The sequence below is a fragment of the Raphanus sativus genome, unplaced genomic scaffold, assembly GCF_000801105.2.
Source record: "Raphanus sativus cultivar WK10039 unplaced genomic scaffold, ASM80110v3 Scaffold0010, whole genome shotgun sequence".
Taxonomy (NCBI): domain Eukaryota; kingdom Viridiplantae; phylum Streptophyta; class Magnoliopsida; order Brassicales; family Brassicaceae; genus Raphanus; species Raphanus sativus.
In genome coordinates this window covers 72628-93760 of record NW_026615336.1, presented here as the reverse complement: position 1 = coordinate 93760, position 21133 = coordinate 72628, and the positions used below count along the sequence as shown (strand labels likewise).

The window sequence follows — 21133 nt, the reverse complement described above, 5'->3', positions numbered from 1 at the left end:
ATTGGGCTGAACCGGTTTCATACCATTAGTTATATAATTAACCGAACTGGATCAAGAAACTCTACATCAAGAACAAGAAACTAGCAATCTTGATCTAAGAACTGTTACTACAAGGAGGAGGAAGAAGAACAAATGTTTTTCGACATGTGAATGGCCAGACCAGATGAAAACATCATGACACTGGTTTGCAAATTTATTAGGGTGTTCTCCTCACATGGAGATTTTGTTGGACATAACTTTCACTCTTTATCTAGTTGTTTCATGTTTACTCTTGTCTGAAAGATTGCATGAGTCTCCATAAATATGTGAACGTATTGCATGCATGATGATGCATATATAATAACAGAGCTAGACAGATGAGGAAGCAGCCAAACTAGATGTGGGCGCTACACAAATCAATGTCCCCCATTTATCACCTATCTTCCACCGAAGAATCAGTCAAACATTCTCGAAAAAATAAAACCATATAATAAAACTTACCGAAGATATGAATGACAATCTTAAGAGAAGAATCATCGTCAAAATTACTTGAACTTTTTGTAATTTTGTATCCATTATAAGTCAAAGTCCTTCTTTGAAGATTCCTTTCTCCTATGGTCTTTTTCAATAATGGAAAAAAATAAGAAAGTCACTTTATTCATACACATGCAACTACTCTGTCCACCATTTAAACACATCTCATAAAACTATTTTCTTCCTTTCTCTCTGTTCTATCTAAATAGCATTGAAACATCGTCTTCCAAAATGAATATCATAGTCGAGCACAACCCTTCAACAATAAAGTTATCTGAGCTTGGAGTCATGTCATGGCCTAAGTAAGTATCAAACACCCACATGCTCTGGTTCCTCTATTCCTCATATTGGTAAATAAATAACATGATGAATCTCTCTGATAAAATAGATGGTCTTGTCAGCCTGGGAAATATGCATTGGTGTTTGAAGAAAGAGAGACGTGCTATTTGGTGAAAGGAAAGGTGAAGGTGTATCCAAAAGGGTCACCATCAGAGTTTGTAGAGTTTGGTGCAGGAGACCTTGTGATCATCCCCAAGGGACTTAGCTGCACTTGGGACATATCTCTTTTCGTCGACAAGCACTATAAGTTCGATCCTCCTACTTCTATATTATAATTTTCTACTTGTGATCAAGTTTTGGGTTAGTCTTTAACTCTTTTATCACGATGAAGACAATGCTTAGAGATAATTTGTAAGGAAGAATGATATAATAACAAAAGAAAGTACAAAATTCAAGAGCCTGTTCTAACAGAATAAAAAGATCATCATACATAAGCTGTGTTGTGAGTTACATTGGGACACACTTTTGTGATGTCAGCAGAGGAAACAGATTGACTTTGTTCTCGTCGTGTCACGGTCTTCTAGACCTTTGAGGAACCATCTGACTGCGAGGTGCTCTGAAGCATAAGTCATGAACGAAACTAGAACCATGGCTACTGCTATCATCAGACCCAACCTGATCCACATGTAGCCAGTTCAGTACATAAACCAATGAACTAAAAACTTATCCAGATAGATCCACTAATAAACCGAACAACACAAAGACATTCTCTACAGGTAACTAAAACGAAAGAACACGCAATCAACTTCAAGACATCAGGAAAAGACCAAAGAGGAACATAAGCAAGCGATGTAATATTTTCCTTGTCAATGTGAAAAAAAAAAGAAGTTTACCTCAAAAATAAAGCGGTGACCCCTAACATGTAGGGCAGAGAAATGGCAGCAAGAGCCAAAAACACCATTCCTAATCCATAATACCATGTAGTAAAGTCACAAGACGCATCTGCCCGCTGATGACCTGTGAATTTTTCAAAGAAGTGAGTGATAAACATAATTAAGAAGCTACCACATGTATATATATATTATGTTTTCAACATGTCTGTCCATACCTTTTCCTGAATCATCCAACGATGATTCTGCTTGCGATGAAGGAGATCCTGATTGAACTGCTACTTTCTTGCCATACTGGAACACAATAAGTAGGAAGCCACCGTATAATAGAAAGAAGATTGTAAATGTCCACTCATACATCAAAATCAAGCCAGTCCATGGCATGATTTGCCTCGGCACAATCATAAAGGAAACTCCAATCGATGTCAAAACAGCCACGAAACAGACTACAACTGAAACTGACCCCAAGTATTGAGGAACCTTAGAGTGGGAGCCAGTGTGAAGCTGCAGTTATAAAAAACTAACATTAGTTTTAGCATCTAAAAAAGCAAAAAGGCAGGTAAATGGCACATTTATATGCTAAATAACTAACTTGATAGTTTGGATTCAAGGTAGACAATGTCGATACACCACTATAACCAAGTGTTCCATTAGACCTGACTTTGTAATAAATATGTCTGATCTGATTGCATACAGAGTTCCTGCACAATGAACCCAAGAAGTCACGTCCCTGCAATAGAAAACAGAGATCCAAATGAGATGAATTTTAGCTTAGACGAAATAAACGGTTTGGATAGAAGAAGAAGTCTAACCTGTATGGAACGATAAATGCAGAACAAGAGCCCACAAAGTGGTAACAAGAAAAGGAGCTTGACGATGAACTCATCATTTGGGGTTTTTCCACCTCCAGTTCCAGGAAGAGTCTCCTCAAGCCCTACCCTAATGCTCTGCAGGTTTTGAGGTGAAACTTAAACTTAAGAAACTCACTCAAAAGATCTCAAGTTTCCCAGCAATAATGAGAAACACCTACATGCCACGCCTCAACAGGTTTCACAAGCCATGCTGTCCACCAGTCCCAAGGCTTAAGAGGACCCAAAGTGTAGTGAATAATGTGAAGTTTGCTGTCATCAACCATCCACTGCATTAAACAATGAGAATCTCAAGATTCCCGATCACATCACTTTGGTCTTTAAAACAGAACAAAAAAAGAGTCAACTACCTTGTTAGCAAGCATATAAAGACCAACATCTGCATTATACAACGTCGAAAGCCTCTCCATTTTAGGAACCGGTCTAGTTTTGACAACCTCAGGTGACAAACTAGGATCAAAAACACGAGCATTCGGAAAATCAGGATAATAAGAGTTCAAGAACCCTTGATCTCCCCCAGTATAAGACGACAAGGTCTTCACTTGCTTCATCATATCATCAAACAAAGCTGCAGAAGGCTCAACGACCATTACTCCAGAGTTCAACCTCTCGGAGTGCTTCAAGTTGGCGCAGAACTTGGAGCACTTGAACAGATCCTCAATGTTCTTCACCACAATAGTATCAGCATCAAGATACACAACTGTAAAAACAAAATCAAACACATAAAGTACTTGCCTTTCTTGTCTAAAACACACACAAAGTAGTTACCTTTCTTGTCTAAAACACATAAAGTAGTTACCTTTCTTGTCTAAAACAGACAAAGTAGTTACCTTTCTTGTAATCAGTCATGTTGAAGATCTTTAGCTTTGTGTAGACACCCCAGAATCTCTTTGGGTGGACTTGGTTGGGGTTTGCTAGTAAACTAATCTTCTCTACTTTCCACCCATCAGCCTTACATAAACCAAAAAAACTCAAATCAGCATCTAAAAAAGGAAAGATCTTTATCTTTAAGGTTTCCAGGAATAGAAAGGTTTACCATAAGCAGCTTGTTAGAGTAGTCAGAGACACCGTCAGAGACTAAAACGACCATATCCTTGCGAGATCCAGTGTCTCGGATCGATTTCCCCAGTACTCTAACTCCTAATAAGAACTCATCTCCGTATAGAAGTGTGACGTAAGCTTCCTTAGTTGATACGGATCCGAACGAGCCTTTGAATTGGATTGAAAGAAGAAGCAAGAGGAGGGGGATGATGCTGCTGCTAACCCAGAAACTCGGGTTGAGTTTCGCCATGGATTCGGATCTATTGCCACCGATATTCTCGAGGAATAGTAGAACAGGACTTTTTTATAAACGTTTGAAAATAGATTTGAAGTGTGTTTCTTTTACTTCATTGCTTCTGTTGTGTTCTGTTTCTGTTTCCTAACCATATCAATTTTGACACAATAACTAAACCGGTTTATCAAAACCAAAATCACTTACTATAATAAACCAGCGGTAGACAATTCACTCGCCTTGGTGTTTAGTTTTTATCATCCTTAGATGTTTCTGTAAACATCTCTTACGAGATAAAAGTCTCTCTTGCATAATACTATACCACAAGAAGGACATTACGTTGTGTCATAAGATGTTGTTGGTAGCTGGAAGTGTGTGGTTTCGGCTAGAGATACTATTCTTCTATAAAAGCTGTTGACTTACATAAACATGTAGAATATAGCAACCTCATGCCACTCATGTACATGAAGTTTGTATAGAAACAAAACAACAAAGTAGTGATACATTCTTTTTTTTTGGGGAGAGACTTTAAACATCATCATATACAAACCACCACAACCACAACACCCTAAAACTAGTATTACTGTATCAGACACAATACAACACTTAGCAAAAGAGACTTCAACAAAGCTCATCTCCTTCCCAGTTATACTTCTCCTTCGGCCCCGTGGGACCTTCCTCTCCATACAGAGCAACTGGAAACAAATCCACAATGTTCTCTATCGAGAACCTAACAACCAAAGGAAGAAGATCCATGATCTTATCAATCTCAGACCCTGAATCATACTCTATCACCGGCCCCCACTCTCTCATATACTGCAACCAACACGGCTCAGCCACACCTAAATACTCAGCTGCTATAACCACATACCTCTGGCTAGAATCCACAACGTACTCACTCTTCTCAACATCGTTCCTCACACCAATCCCAAACTTGGACGAGCCCTGGAGATACATCCCAGGGTGAGGGAAGCTAGCGTGTCCGTGTTTAGACGAGTAAACCGCCGGTTTGTTGCCTTTAACAAACTCAACCTCAGACGCATCAACCCAACCGCCTCCACTATGCTGAGAGAAGAACATCTGCCAAAGCTCCCCGGAGAAGTTACACACACGGAAAGTGAAATGCTCCCAGTCACCGACGTGTTCTCCTACTCTGGTCATAGGCAGAGTGAAGAGACCGATCTTGAGCGTTGCTGGGCCGTTAAAGGGGCAGAAGATCCACATCGCAACGTCGGTGAACGTCCCACCGAGCGCTGGCTTTACATGAACGTAAAGCTCAGAGGTTTCCAGGTTCCCTTTCTTGAGGTTACTCTTTGCTTCTTCGTCTTCAGGGAGATCAATCCAGAACTCAAGATCATTGCTTCCTCCAGAAGGTAGGTTTGAGCCTGTGGAGTTGATCGGTTCGCCTTGTGAATCCTTCCCTGAACGGTACAGCAAAGCTCCGTTTTTAAAGAACCATTGTACTGATGAAGGCATGTAGGTTTCCTCAGGGTGGAAATAGACTGTTGGTCCGTAGTGTTTGATGACGGCGTGGACTTGGTTGAGATTCGGCATTGCGTGTAAGGTTGGATCAAGATTCTTTAAGCATGAGATATCACGGACCGTTTGGTTTGATGATAGTTCATAAGTGCAGCAGAAGAATGAGCCAACGGATACTCCTTGTGACCTCATCCCTCTCTCGCAAGGTTGGATGCTCCATACACTAAAAGGATTTGACTTCTTGGAAGAACCTACATCAAGTATCATCTCAGAGGCTTCACAACTCTCGGTGAGATCCTCTCTTACACATCTAACTTCCTCTGTTTCAGGTTCCTTTGGTTCTTGTGTTACAATAACTCCCATTGCTTTGTAACCAACCGGAGGATTAGGTAGCCAGAAGTAACCACCGCCGTTTTTTTTCTCTGAGTCTGCACTCCAAACTAAAGTATAACCCACAGGCTTTTTCAGGGGTGGGAGATCATCGGCGTTGGCGGGTTTGCTAGCCCTGGCTGCAAGTACATAGCCTCTCAAGGGCTTATCAGTTGGCTGGCAATAGTGACCAAGGCAGTGGAAACCTTGTGGAACTTCCTCGGCCCTGTAAAATGCAGCACCTTTGGATTTACCGTGGGATGAAACAGAGCTCCAAAGTTTGTGGAACTTGGTGATTTTAACCACTTCTAGCTCTCCAAGGTTTATTCTTCCAGTAGCAAAACCTTGACCTGCAAAGAAGATTGGCAACAAGAGAAGGTAAGTCACTCTCAGTACCAAAGAACTAACAACAAATATAGATAGTAAGATAGTTAATTCAAGCAATCTCACAGCATTGTTAACATGATAATAAACAAGGTATCAATTCATTAGCTTCACATGTATGACGTATAACCAAGACTGAAACTTGTTTCCATCACCCGCCACTCATTCTTTCCCTTACAAGCGCTGGTAATAACACAACCATTAGAGAGACAAAACTGGATAAACTATTATAGAACCATATCTGGAGTCTGGACGATCTACACTATTAAAAAATTCAATGACAGCAGACTAAGTTTTCATGTGATGTGAGAGTGTTGGACATGAAAGCAACTTGTGTATCAAGTTGTAAAAGACAAAATCTTGAATCAGAGTCAAACAAGGAAGAAAGAAAAGAAAGATAAATGGGATGCAGAATATTCCAAAGCATCTTCCTTACTCTACACTTTCAATAAACCAAACAATAATTCACTTCAAAAAAAATTATATTAAATTAACTTAAGCCACAAAACTAGATAAGATTAAGTCACTAATCAAGGAAGGTTATATCATCTATGATTAGTTAAATCAGGTAAAATAAAAATAATGACTAATCGAAAACTCAAATGTTCTTCACATGCCAGTACTTGTCACATTTGTTAATAACACCAAAATTTCAGGTGGAGAACGAAAATTTCCAAAAATTAGAACAAAAATTCAAGGGAATAAACGAAATTTTGCTACTTTCAATTCACTTATAGAGTAATAAATTGCAATTTCCAGAAAAGAAAAGTTCTTTTTTTGTACCTTGTGGCCAGCGAGGAAGAGGAGAGGGAAGCGAGAAGGGCTTTGGCTCGGACGGTTCCGAATCAAACTCGGAGACTCCTCTGCTCCAGTAAAAACAGTCACACCCAAACCAAAACATCTTGTGGGGAAAATTCAAGATTTTTCTCTCCGAATTCTGGAAAATTAAGAGAAACCCACCAAAACCCACAAGTTGGTTTAGAGTGGGTGAAGCTCAAGTTCGCCGATTTGAGAACTGAAAGGTCAAATCAGCCGATTGTTTATCAAGGAACTCTGTTTCCGCCCCCTCTCTCTCTCTGTTTCTCAATTTGAGGGAAGAGACAAGCAACAAAGCAGAGAGCTTCTCCTCCTTCTATGAATTGATCGACATTCAAGGTGGAGAGAGAGAGAGAGAGAGAGAGTGGAGTTGAAGTTATAATTGCGTAAGAAAGAAAGGTTGATGATGAAGTTATTGGTGTGTGTTTGTTTGAAAAACAAACGTTTCACAATTGCCCCATTGTTATATTAAGATTCAAAATAGTCCCCTCAAAACTGTATTGCGTTTCATTATTGGGCTTTTTGGTAAGCTGTTACAGCCCATAGTATCATACCCAAGTCAGCCCACAGTATAGTTATTTAGAAAAACCCTAGCTTAAACGTATATAAACCTTCTCTTGACCACCATCGAAGAGCTGCTGACTCTGCAACCATGTCGAAGCGAGGTATGATTCTCTTTCCAGCTCTTCTATCACCATCCGTAATGTTAGATCATGAGCTCTTATACATATACATTAGCCTCTTGAGTTGATATATGGGTTTAACATGTCATCTATGTCATTTTCCCACCAGATGATTCTAGATAGACTGTTCTGTTACTTATCTACCATTTGTTTCGTATGTTTGTTGTTAAATAGGAAGAGGAGGAACCTCTGGTAACAAGTTCAGGATGTCACTTGGTCTTCCAGTGGCAGCCACAGTGAACTGTGCTGACAACACTGGAGCCAAGAACCTTTACATCATCTCCGTAAAGGGTATCAAGGGTCGTCTTAACCGCTTGCCATCTGCATGTGTTGGTGACATGGTTATGGCTACAGTCAAGAAAGGTAAACCTGATCTCCGTAAGAAGGTTATGCCAGCTGTCATCGTTAGGCAGAGGAAGCCTTGGCGCCGAAAGGATGGTGTCTTCATGTACTTCGAGGGTAAAGCCTATCTCTATGTTTTCATCTTTTATGTTAATCATGTCTATTAAGGCTGACAGTTTGATCAATATTTGTGATTTTTTGCAGACAATGCTGGTGTCATTGTCAATCCCAAGGGTGAAATGAAAGGTAAGCTAGTGTTTTACAATAAACACCAAGTTGACTTTAGTTTAATGAATCTCTTTGTTTTTTTGTGTGTGTGTGATGATATATATAGGATCTGCTATCACTGGACCAATCGGGAAGGAGTGTGCTGACCTGTGGCCGAGGATCGCAAGTGCTGCAAACGCCATCGTTTGAGTTATCTCTTGAACGTTTAATCTCTCCTCTGTTGAGTATACTTTGTTTTCTTTTGTATTAAGACATTGATCTTGATTCTAGTTCCTATATAAGAACTTTGTTTCTTAGCACCGGTTTGTTTGTTATTATAGTTTGGTCTAACCTTTAATTTTAATCAGATACGTGGACTTGTTCTTCCTCTAGTATAGTTCGGTTAAACCGAAAAATTGAGGCTTCAATTCCTTGAAATGTAAAATTTATATGGTTTGGGTAACGTTACCGACTTACCATAAATATATCGGAGAAAATTACACTCAAACATACTCTTCTCTTCGGCCCGAAATAAACTTCTAAAGCTCGATATGTAATGAGAATTTAGCTAGCCCAACTGCTTTACATCTATATTTATATAAAGGGATAAGCTTTCTTGAAGATTTCATCAAAGTTTAGGTTCAATTGCATCTTGTATTGCAAGAATGTGTGTTACTCCTAAACAATTCTGACATTGATGAAAGACAGAGAAAGCAGACAGATTTTTTTTTTCTCCTTTTTAATTTCACCTTCAAAAAAAAATTGTATATTGCACTATTTGAAAAGATCAATAAACAAAGGATTATTGCACAATCTGAAAGGCTTAAGAATCTAAACGAAGGATTATCCAACAATATTAAATTTAGTAAGTTTACTAAAAAGTTTTAAATTTAGTTTGGAAGTAAGTAATACGTGTTTCCCTTATGGTCAACCCAAAATATAATTATTGACAAATATGAATCAAACTCTTTATGGCAAGAATCGAATAAAAAATGGCTAATCAAAGAAAAAAATTATTTCTGATAGTATAATCTATGTTGACTACTTAACTCGCTCAGTAGAACTTTTAATAAAAAGTCCTACCTAAACCAAAAATACAAATTAATTTAGTTTTTGCTAATTTTCATGTCAGTTGATAGTTGATAGTTGATACTTGATACCATAAACCAAAGTTTTTTTTAGTTAACAACTCCATACACCAGACTTTAACTTTTAAAATTGATTTCTAAAATTGTAAAATATATACAATTTTCAGACAGTAATTAACTATATGCCATAACTCAAAAGAGTTTCAAAAAAAAACTATATGCCATAATTTGTATCTCTTTAATTAAAATAAGAAAACAACATTTGACATATTTTTAACCAAAAAACAATTTTGACTATATTAATTTTCTATTGATAACTTTTGACTATATTATAAATTTTCACCAAATCAAATATACACCAAATATTTTATAAAATATGCAAAAATATTAAGATTTATTCAATTGATTATATCCTAAATATAAGTTAATAACGAATAAGAGAACGATAAATGAAAAAAAAAATATGTAAAGCTAACTATTAAACAAATTTGAGATTTTCGGAAGTAAATAGTATGTGTTCTCTCCCCCTATGCTACATTGCATTTAGTACCGAACAACCACATTAGAAAAGAAATCCAAAAAAATAAATCAATTTTTTTATAAATATTTTACTACAGTTTAACTTTATATACACTACTTTTTAAAAAGTTAAACCAATGAGAATATGTCAATTGTATATAGAGTATCTGAGAATATTTAAATGATATCTCAAATAAAATATGATTATATCTTTCTTTCCAAACTTTTTATATTTTATTTTATAATTAATTAAATTGTTTTAGATCCTCCATTCTATAGTCATGGTAATTCTCTTACAGTCAACCCAAAATAAAAATATAATATTATTGACATACTGTAAATTACAAACCTTTTTATGGCAAGAGTTGAATAGAAAAATTGTACACAAAAAAATTCGAGATCTACAAATAATGCTTATTCGAGTTCTGTAACATTACATAGTTAACATCTATTTTCTTCAATCGACTTATAATAACAGAAAAACAAAATGAGTTTTTTTTTTTTTTTTTTGAACTGAAAAACAAAAACAAACAAACAAAATGAGTTTCACAAAAAACTTTGCAATGTTTTTTCTTGTTGCTATATTGGTTGTTTCCATGTCTAGCCAAAATGTTTTGGGTTCAAGATCAGGTATATACATATATTCTAACAGATATTGCTGTTGATTATTATTTTTTTGTCAAAATTATTTTCACAATGGATGCATGACATGGGTGTGTGTCTATGTGCAGTGATGAGAACACGATGTTTTAACAAATGTACGAGCACATATGGACCGTACGAATGCAGTGTTGACTGTAGGGTAGACCATTTAGGGGATGGGGATTGTGTTCTGGGATTTTGTTGTTGCGACAATGCTTAAAGTTAATTAAACCTCATGTATGAAGCGTAAGAACTAAAGATACCAATGAAATAAAACTTATCATCGTATAATTTGTTTTCTTATCGTAAACCCACAAATCGAGACTGGTGAATAAAACCGGTACTCCCCTTGGTTCAACTAAAAATCAATTATAAGACTTTACCAGATTATCCAACCAAGTCGGGTTAACCGGTAACATATCAATCCATATACAAGGAACCTCTGGTAACAAGTTCAAGATGTCACTTGGTCTTCCAGTGGCAGCCACAGTGAACTGTGCTGACAACACTGGAGCCAAGAACCTTTACATCATTTCCGTGTAAAGGGTATCAAGGGTCGTCTTAACCGTTTGCCATCTGCATGTGTTGGTGACATGGTTATGGCTACAATCAAGAAAGGTAAACCTAATCTCCGTAAGAAGGTTCTACCAGCTGTCATCGTTAGGCAGAGGAAGCCTTGGCGCCGAAAGGATGGTGTCTTCATGTACTTAAAGGGTAAGCATATCGCTATGTTTTCATCTTTAAATGTCGTAAAATGGTTATTTGAAATCGATTTTTGCAATAATGCTGGCGTGATTGTCAATCCCAAGGGTGAAATGAAAGGTAACAACTCATCCAATAGTGTTACTACCAAAATCAATTGATTTTTAGCCTAATGAATCTCTGTGTAATGGATATAGGATCAGCTATCACTGGACCTATTGGGAAGGAGTGTGCTGACTTGTGGCCGAGGATTGCAAGTGCCGCAAACGCCATCGTTTAAGATATCTATTTTGTGTTGTTTGAACGTTTATTCACTCCCTCTTTTGAGGTTGCTTTGTTTCTGTGTTAGACTTGATTATGGTTCCGGTTTTGTTAATTATAGTTTGGTTTGACCTTTTATTTTGCAAGTGTGCTAATCTAATTTAACAAAATACGTGGATCTGTTCTTCCTCTGGTATTTTTCGGTTAAACTTGATATAATTAGTAGGCTATTAGAGATTCAAAAATTGGTGCAAATGTGAATGTGATTAGTAAACATAACTTTGCCTGTAAAACACTAATAAGCATCCAACCGGAACATTAGAGCTTTGATCAGTAGCGGCCTTGAGGGGAGGCCATGTAAGCTTAGTCTTCAGTCTGTACTAGTTTTAGTAAATTATTGGCCATCTATTTACAAATTTTTAAGTAATCTAGTGGTTAATGATGTAAATAAAAAAGGTAGATGTGTTAGGTTCGATTATCTACAAATACTTGTGACATAAAAATATTTTGGCTTTGCATGTTATGATGCCTTGTTTTTTAAATTGCTTCCGATCTAAAATTATTCAGGACCGGCACTGGCTTTGATTCTTCTGAACTTTACAGTAAAGATATCGATTATCTTCGGCCCAAACTTCTAAAGCTTTATATGTAATAAGATTGGTTTGGTTTTGCTCTAACTGGGTCTAAGAAGCTCACACCAGATAATTGATGTTTTTCTTCCAACTAATCATTTTCAAATGTGATTATGGTTTGGTCACGGTTAAAGTTCTAGAAGAACAAGAGATGAAGAAAAAGCGAAATTCAATAACCAATTAGTTCAGAAACTAAATTCATATCTTAAAAGTTGTGAAACAGTACATAAGAAACTAATAGTAAATATACATGAAATGAGACTAGGGACTGCCAAAGAGCATCATCAATTCCGCTTTGTGAACCTTCATCAAACTGTAGGACATGGTGTTATGTGTGTGCAACAGAAAATTTCAGCCAGTAGAAGACGAAATATAAAATCAATGATGTGAAGGTTATGGAAGAAGCTCGATTTACCGAAGTCTTCTTCTAAATTGATAATCAATGGTGGAGTATATTGGTTGTGGCTGTGAATATTTTTCAAATTGGTAAATTAATATTTCTTTCTCCTTTAGGATAAATAAGAAGCAATAAATAGTCCAACAATCTGAGATGAAGTTTGCATTTTATTTTAATGTTTTCACATAAAACATGGTGCAGTGAGATAAGGTGGCTTCAACTGCATAGCACTTAATTTCCTTTACACATTTCTTTCTCTAATGTTTTTAGAAGATTACACACTAAAATAACCAATTTTTTTTTTTTTTCCTTAATTTTTTCTTAAAGTTTCCTTATATTGTATATATAAAAAAAAGAACTTTTAACTAATGACCATCGGACCGTCAACTAGATAGATAAACAGTTTGGAAGGGCAATACCCGACAAATGATTTACCAATACCAAGCCACCAGTTCCTATCATCTGTATCCTACAATTTGCAAAACAAAAAATATGAGAAAGTATTGACTAATTGAGTTGCTCTGTTCACTTATTAATAATTAGATGTGTGACTGATACGTTTCATATTTACATTGTTATAAAAATACAAAATGTAAATTTTAAGAATATTTAGATATTTATGAAAAATCAACTTTAACATTGCAATACAATATTATTCGATTACTAATATACAAAATGACACAATAGTTATTTATATAGACTTTTGACTACTTTGTCAAAGTTTAATATAAATGTCGACTAATAAAATAAGGAAACTGCTTAATCATTATACAACTCAGGAGTATAATTTTGATTTAGCTATGGCAACTAGCCAGACTGGTCCGTTGTACTGTCCATCGACTAGCCAGATCTGAGAAAGACTAAATTTGTCTGATTCTGGTTCAACTATCGGGTCCCAAATATTTATGGTAGCTTGTGCTCTATATATAACTTTTGGGGTATATGCAATGGCGTACTATGAATTTTTTTATACAATTAATCATCAAAACTAAATTGTAAATTTAAAGATTCTATTTGTAGTTTGTTTTTAAGTAGTTACCTCATGTCCCTCCTCGGCAGCATAATAGGGAATTCCCTTGCGAGTACGTGGGGCGTCAGTCACATGCTCCGCCTTATGGGTACTGTTTGGTCAGGACAAGACGGCGGCCCATTTTGATTCAATACCTGCCGTATTTTCAATACCTTCATGTTAGTTATCATATTCCATTTGGAGGTTTGTGCTCTCATAGAAAATTTGATTCTCTTATCAAAAATGGATTTCATAGTCCGTTAAAATAAACAATTGGAGAAAAAAATAAACAATTGGAGAAAAAGAGGATTAGTTAACCTGAAAATTATGATTTTTGAGCAAGGGATTACTGAAAGAGGGCTGGTCGTCTATCTCGATGCAATCTATTGTATCCCCATAAGAACTCTTCCAAATTAAGTAAATAAAAAGTCAATACCAATAGCAGTTGCAATACAAATAATATTAAAATACTAAAAATTTGCTGAGAGAATATATGAATTTTGTGTTTTAAAATAAAATGAATAACTTTTGGTAAGTATAGTTATGACTACATGCATCATCATTGTGAAAGTCATTTTGGATATTATTACGCAGATTGTGATTTATTTGAGAGAGAGAGTGCATCGCAAGTGTGTTAGTTTGGGTTTACGAATAATAAATGTTTTCATCACTCAAAATTATTATTATACTAGGTGGTTGTTCGCAAATTCGCAGATATAAATAATAAATAAAAATATATATTATGTGTAAAATATCGTAAAATTTCAATAGATTTGATATAAAAATAACTGATAAATATTCAGTAATAACAAATGCTATGAAATTGTTTAAGTAATGACCACATTAAATTCTCCAATACATATTATGCATCTTCTTCGATATTTCTTGTTTTTTCTTTATAATTTCGATCTTTTTACTAAACTTTTGCTAATGTTTTTCTAAAGTTTTACATATTTTTCAAAATATTTACTTTCCCCTCTAAATAATAATACAAACAATACAATTAATGAACCAACAATTCATCCTAGATTTTTTTTTTCAATCATAACATTACCTTACTTAAATACAAAACATTTTAAATAAAAGTTCTCACATGTTCCGTTAAATATAATCCATACAGTCTTCAAAACCTAATTATTTATAAATGATATATATGAACATTATAAGAGATTGATAATTATTATAGATACAACTAAATTTTTATATGAATATGAAATCATTATTGATTTCTATAAATTATTTTCTATTCATTATTTTATGTAGCATATGAAGATAAAAAGAACTGATCAAAAATTATTACATTTTCTATTATTTTGAGAATTAGTTACCACTAAATCAGATAATATAGTTATTTTTGGTTCAAATATCCGAAACTATTTCAGATATATTCGTTATTTGAATATCACACAAGATGAACTTCATCTGATATTTAATAACACTTATTAAGTTAAGAAAGTATGGTTTCTTGAAAAAAATTCAAGGCCTTATAATACTAGTTATGCCATCTTATTCTTATACTCTTGTGATATGCTCAGACCTCCTATTGTGGAAACACATATTCGTAAGGTAACACGACCGTCTAGGCCTAAACATACCAACCGAATAACAAAGACTTTTCCACTAAACTTAAATCTTAAAACACAATAAATAATACAGATCATTTAGTCGAGGAAAATCAGAGAAAATTATCAAAAATATATTCATAATACAACTTTTTATGTTTACACTAATCAATTTTATCAACTTTAAAAAGAGTTGATCTTTTAGGGTTTAAAGTTGAGTGTAAAATTGATCTTTTTAACTATGTAAATATCTATTTTGAGAATAAAAGTGAGAATAAAAGTACTAAATTTTTTTATTTTTTAAAGAAAAATATATTTTTGAAAATATCCATTTAGTGGTAGTAAACTTGAATAATAGTATCAAGAAAGTGGTAAAATTGAAAATTCCCAGAAAATCAGTTTCTGTTTGTACCTGAGATATCTACTTAGGAGAGAAAACGAGATGCGTTGCTACTATTTTCATGAAAATCTTGTTTGTTGTGGAACTAAACACAACAATGTCACCCACTCTGCAGTGCAGTCTATTTGCTAACATATGTTTATGTGCGAAGTCGGGCTTTCTCAGGCAAACAGGACAACGCAGATTATTTAAAATACATAGATATGGACCAGTTTTAGATATATGGGCCGAGCCCATTAGTTTCTTCATGAAATCAATACAATCAATAGATCGGTTCATTCATATGTGATATCTATGCCTCAGGGAGCCAAATCATTTTTACAAACCATTTTTACCATTGCAAGTTTCAAATTCGATTTTCTTTACCAACCACCTACCATTTTTCTTTGTTGGTTTTTTGCCACAAATTCTGAGAAGTCTTCAGAAAAGTAAAGTATGGTCAAGAATCCAAAATTGTAGTCGCATTTAAAATTTGCGTTGGCAAGTACTATATATAATATATGTGACCGACTCTGAAGTCTCTGACAAACAAACGTGCAAGACTGAAATATATAAAAAATGCTAGTGGATGGATCTTTTTTGACACTATTAAAACCTGGCCCCTCCCAAATAGAGCAAATCCACAGGTTTTGCCAAATAAAGCAAAATCAGTTTCCAACTAAATTTAAAGCTGTTTTTTCTTATAGCTACAAGCCTACAAGGCTACAACCTACCTCGTACGGATGTTGTCCACGTGGTTCAAATGCGATAGCCGAAACATCGAGGTAACTACGATTTTAACTCTCATGGCTGGACACAACAAGTGACAATTTTCGAAGTTTGTATACTGATGAGGGACCACATCACAGAGATACACACAGGGATACACACATGAATACGTGACGCAATCAGGTAACACGTTCTCGTATCCTTATTAATCTTAACCGTTCGATTGATTGCTTAATAGTGTACAAATGAGACTGTACGTGTTATTAAGGCAATAAGGCACAAGACCCTTTTTTGGCACAAGACAAGACCAAACCCAAAACAATACCAACAAGCCCAATACTTTGTTGTAAACCCATGTGTTTAGGGTTCTCTTACAAGTGTTTCCTATAACTATTGATGTTATGTGTTTTAGCTTTGAAACCTTTTTTGTAACCTTGGCTGCAAACTCTTTTTATGATACCAATCCATCTTTTTTTTTTTTGGGTGTAAATGTTGAGATACCAATCCATCTTGTTATGTCTTGGTGACAAATCTAAAGTCTTTCCCTTTCTTGTTCTTTATATTTCAATAAAGCTCATTGAACTATCTCTCTAGTTTATACATCAATAAACACACATCTCTATCTTGTTTTGAGATTTTCCACACGTGTTTGGTAATTCATTCTCTCTTTATATATATATCTTGTCTCATAACCTTTCAGTTCGTTGTTGCCATTATTTGCAAGTTACAAAATTCAGAAATTTAAATATAATTACAGACTTACAGTCTAACTAGTATATTTTCATATTATTCGGCTAAAAATATATTTTCATGTTGCTTGAAGAAGTTCGAATTTAGCAATAATTTTCCGATACATTTCACTTGGATACTCGATTAAAGACTACTTTCAATTTGGCCGTATTTGTTTTCATCACTAGCTAGTGCAATATGCAATATGAGCGATTCAACCATATACGATTCCAAAAACGCAATTCCCAAAAGTATTTTGAATAAATGAAATATTGATCCAATGGTCACTTATTACAATACAACGCAACCATATGACTATATGAGGCTTGTTTCAACAAAATAACAACCGTTTGTTTGTTTGAAATGAGCTGCGCCACAATAACTGCAGTAATACGAATTATTAGAATATATGGTAAAGTGTCAAATCCAAATTCCGCTAATAAGAAATGTGTGTCACAAGATTAGCTGTCACCAATAATTGACAACATGACCTTATTTTGTCCTTTTGTAATAATAGATCGGTTTAGAGTTACGTTTAAAAACTTGTATATTGTGTAACATTTTCGACTATAACTATTTGTAAATCGGATTCGTATTTGAAGTACTGTATATCCGCATCAAGATCTAAGCACAGGTTTAAACGCTAATGACTCTGTATATGTCTATATCATAAGTGCAACTATGATGCAGATGTATCGATAGTTTTATGAATGATAGTGTTAGGGTTCAATTTTTACTGATATGTATTCGCCTATACTTATGAATTTTCTTCATCTCCATGAATCGTTGGCCTTATTTACCTTTGTCATGTGGTATTTACACATACCCATCGTCAACTTTCTGTTCATTTATTCTTGGCATAGTATACATTTTACTAACGACAAAACTTGTTAGATTATGTAATCTAAAAACTTGTTACCTTTTGTAATCTAATAACTATCTCTAAAAAAAAATATCTCTAACGATATAAATTATTTATTCGTCAAATGATATCAGATAGTCAAGTAATTTTCGAGAACCCAACAAATAAAGTTTTCTGGAGATAGATTACCGTCTCAGTTGTGTATCATAAATTAATAATCATTCCCAAGCTAGTTTTGGATCCGTTTCACAAATATTATGGACTCCAACGTCGTGATCGAATTTTATAAAACGTTGATGTTCCATCTCGAATGATTGTGATTTATCAAAGATGTTCATATATATATATATATATAGATGAGCAGTTACAATTCATTACTCCAAGTTCATGTAGGCAAATATATATCATCCAAGTCTATTCCATTTATTAATTTATTTGTTATTAAAAAGACAAAACAACAGTTCAAAAAGACAAAACAACAGTTCAAGAAACATAGCGGTGAGAGGAGTAAATATTACATTACACAACTACGAAACATGGTAAATAGCTAGATATACCAGCGTACATTTATCGAAATTGTACGATATCATCAAGTTGTCCGTGGTTATAATTAGCCATCATAGACTGACCTTGCTGCTGCGACTGTAGAGGCGGCTGCGAACTCGATTGAGTTATTTGCTTGTTATTGACCGTCTTCCTCTTCTTCTTGTAGCTAACGCCACGAGATTTAGCCTGGAACTCTCTAACCTCCCTGAGGAAAATCCTGACTGAACGTGAGCCAAAAGGGCTAGTCTCTGGAACTGCACCGTGTTCCTCGTAGGCAGCACGGAGACGGCCGATAAGGGCGTCAAGTGAGCCCCAAGCTTGTCGGAGAGGACAGGGACAAGAAGCCGGAGGATTTGGGAGGCCAAAGAAAGCGCAGTTTTGGTGATGGACTTTGGTTTTGCCAAACTGGTCAAGGTAACGGAGAAACTCTAGGACGTGTTCGCCAGTGCAAGACGGTAGAGAGAGCGGTGGACGATGGTTTCTAAGGTATTGGCAGAAAGTGTTCCAATCACGGCGTTTCTGATTCTCATAGCGGCTAGGGGAAGGTGGAGAATGAGAAGAAGGAGGAGGAGGTCGTGTTGAGAGAATGGTATTAGGGTTCTTGTTATTGTGCTCTTGAGAGATCAGATCCATAACTTAAAAAGATATGTATCCAAACTAGGGTTGGAGAGATTAGGGTTCTTTTTCTTGATTTTGAAAGCTTTAGGGCAGAAGAAATTAGGCTTTTAGTACCTCATAAAAAGATGATAAAATTAGGTTTAGTCTTTAGACTTGAAGTGGATGGATAGAGGACTTGAATACTTCCTGGTACTAGTGAGGTAGGTGCTACAAAAAGATGGATTTATAGAAAATTGATGGTGATGGTGTAGTGCAGAAATGGTGAGGCAAAGTGGAACAACCTGCAAAAAAGGAAGAGACCTTTGAAGATGAGAAATATAAGTGGAAGAGATCAAAATTGAATTTCTTTCCTTTTCTTAATTATTACTTTTAATTTCTATTCTTGTCTTTTTGTGTGTTTTCTTCTTTTTTTTTTTGTGCACATACGATCTCATTAATCAGAAAGAAAGGCCTCAGGCCCAAAGTTTACCCATTAAGGGTTGATACAGAACGACGACGTAACGAAAGCTTAGCTGAGGCATCAGCTTCTTTGTTGAAATCGCGAGAAACAAAAGAAAAGGAAATTGAGACGAAAACAGAGGAGATTTCAAGGATGTCGTGGACGATTCCTCTGATTTCCTTAGCCTGCATGTCACCGTGGATTGCTCGAATGAGCGTTCTATTGTCGGAGGACATCCTGAGAGTTTTGATCTCTAGGGTCGCTGCCTTGATGAGGGCGAGTCGCATCGCCATCGCTTCCGCTACCAGAGGAGAGTCTACATAATCCTGCGAGTTCGATCCCTCTACTGCCGTTGTGAAGCCGTGTCCTGTGAAGATCCATCCAAATCCCGCCTGCTTTGTTTGTTTGTTCCACGCTGCATCTGACCGACAGAGAGTTTCTCCCTCTGTCTCCACCGGGTGAGATTTGCTGTTCGTCCCCCTTTGAATCACGTTAGTAGGAGTTGCTTTGATCCCTTGTGCATACGTCCACTCGCGGCCTAATCTTATTGCTCTTGTCGCAATCTCTTCAGGGGGAGAGGTTAGAGCTTCGAAGATTAGGGCGTTCCGTGATAGCCAAATCGACCAGACTACCCAGGGGAGGATGTTGTTGGTGATTCCAGAAGGAGGTAGACAGATGCTGTTTCTGAATTTCGTCAGCACTTCCGGGATCGCTTCATCCGTAGCTATGTGAACTACATCTCTAAGAGGTATCAGCTTCCACACTTCCACTGCAAATGGACATAGGAAGAATGTATGTATTGTTGTCTCCTCTCCCTGACAACGTGGGCATTTAACCTCTGTGTTGATTCCCCTTCTTTGTAGGTTGTCACCTAGAGGTAGAGCTCCTTTTAGAATCGACCAGAGAAAAACCTTCAGCTTAGGTGAGCAGGTGTTTTTCCATACATCCTTCTTCCAGTCGAAGTCTGAGTTTATCATAGCTTCCTGCTGAACATGATCCATCCTTGCTGAGTAATACCCTGACTTTGTTGTATAGGTACCCGAGGAGGTTTTCTGCCAGATGAAAGCATCGGAGGCTCCTGTTTGGCTTGGTTTCAGGCACAGTATCTGAGGTGCTACCGAAGGTAAGATTTCCTGGACTCTTGTCTTGTTCCATTGGAGGTCTGTTGTGAGTAGGTCTGCCACCCTAAGATCAATAACTTCTTCCTGTAGAGGTCCATGCATTTTGATTTGCTCATCGAGAGAAATCCATGAATCTTTCCAGACTTTAGTTTCTAGTCCATTGCCAATAGACTTGCCTAGGTGCGTAATTAGAAGATCCCTGCCATGTAGTATACTTCTCCATCCGTGTGAGCAGCTAGCCGGTAGGGAAACCTCTAGAAAGGATTTACTATGGCAGTACTTCCCTCTCAAAACTCTAGCTAGGAGACAGTCTGGCTTAGTAAGGATGCGCCACGCTTGTTTAGCTAATAGTGCTTGATTAAAAATCTGGATGTCTCGAACGCCTAGTCCCCCCTCCGATTTCGGTTTAGTTATCGTGTCCCATGCCACCCACGACATTTTCCTAGTTCCTTCAGTGTCATCCCACCAAAATCTAGTGAGAACTGACTGAATTCTCTTACACAGGCTTACGGGGATTTCGAAGCAGGACATGGTATGAGATGGGATGGCAGTTAGAACTGACTGCAGCATGGTTAGTTTGCCTGCCTTGGAGAGGAACCTCGTGGACCAGCTGACTGCTTTTTGACGTATCCTATCAACCACCGAGGTGAACAAGTCTCGTTTTCTTCTGCCAAAATGCTCAGGGAGCCCAAGGTACTTCCCAGAACCTCCTTCTCTTGTGATGTTCAAGATTTTCTGCGCTTCTTGTTTAATCTCCTTTGATGTTTTGCATGAGAATGTGATTGATGACTTCG

The 21133-nt window shown here is 36.3% G+C and overlaps 5 protein-coding genes and 1 pseudogene across 5 annotated transcripts; 3 read left to right on the top strand and 3 right to left on the bottom strand.

Annotated features, from left to right (window-relative positions):
- The first annotated feature begins 675 nt into the window (after positions 1-675).
- LOC130500669 (uncharacterized) lies at positions 676-1259 on the top strand. The gene is made up of 2 exons (XM_056995603.1): positions 676-815; positions 902-1259. Exons 1-2 carry the CDS (start codon positions 745-747, stop codon positions 1125-1127), a joined length of 297 nt encoding a protein of 98 aa, XP_056851583.1. The 5' UTR covers positions 676-744; the 3' UTR covers positions 1128-1259.
- Positions 1198-3939, bottom strand: LOC130500668 (inositol phosphorylceramide glucuronosyltransferase 1-like). The gene is made up of 9 exons (XM_056995602.1): positions 3588-3939; positions 3382-3502; positions 2902-3251; positions 2713-2820; positions 2495-2629; positions 2275-2412; positions 1901-2186; positions 1686-1809; positions 1198-1467 (listed from the first exon to the last, which is right to left on the bottom strand). Exons 1-9 carry the CDS (start codon positions 3840-3842, stop codon positions 1326-1328), a joined length of 1659 nt encoding a protein of 552 aa, XP_056851582.1. The 5' UTR covers positions 3843-3939; the 3' UTR covers positions 1198-1325.
- A 304-nt stretch (positions 3940-4243) lies between these two features.
- Positions 4244-7308, bottom strand: LOC108811647 (hypothetical protein At1g04090). Its single transcript, XM_018583730.2, has 2 exons — positions 6840-7308; positions 4244-6022 (listed from the first exon to the last, which is right to left on the bottom strand). The coding sequence occupies exons 1-2, from the start codon at positions 6955-6957 to the stop codon at positions 4446-4448; spliced, it is 1695 nt and encodes a 564-aa protein (XP_018439232.1). The 5' UTR covers positions 6958-7308; the 3' UTR covers positions 4244-4445.
- A 165-nt stretch (positions 7309-7473) lies between these two features.
- LOC108811650 (60S ribosomal protein L23) lies at positions 7474-8424 on the top strand. Its single transcript, XM_018583734.2, has 4 exons — positions 7474-7537; positions 7730-8014; positions 8102-8143; positions 8232-8424. Exons 1-4 carry the CDS (start codon positions 7525-7527, stop codon positions 8312-8314), a joined length of 423 nt encoding a protein of 140 aa, XP_018439236.1. The 5' UTR covers positions 7474-7524; the 3' UTR covers positions 8315-8424.
- Positions 8425-10793: 2369 nt separating this feature from the next.
- On the top strand, positions 10794-11335 carry LOC108811651 (60S ribosomal protein L23-like; annotated as a pseudogene).
- Positions 11336-18017: 6682 nt separating this feature from the next.
- On the bottom strand, positions 18018-19113 carry LOC108811649 (protein LIGHT-DEPENDENT SHORT HYPOCOTYLS 2-like). Its single transcript, XM_018583733.2, has one exon. It carries the CDS (start codon positions 18792-18794, stop codon positions 18183-18185), a length of 612 nt encoding a protein of 203 aa, XP_018439235.1. The 5' UTR covers positions 18795-19113; the 3' UTR covers positions 18018-18182.
- Positions 19114-21133: the final 2020 nt, after the last annotated feature.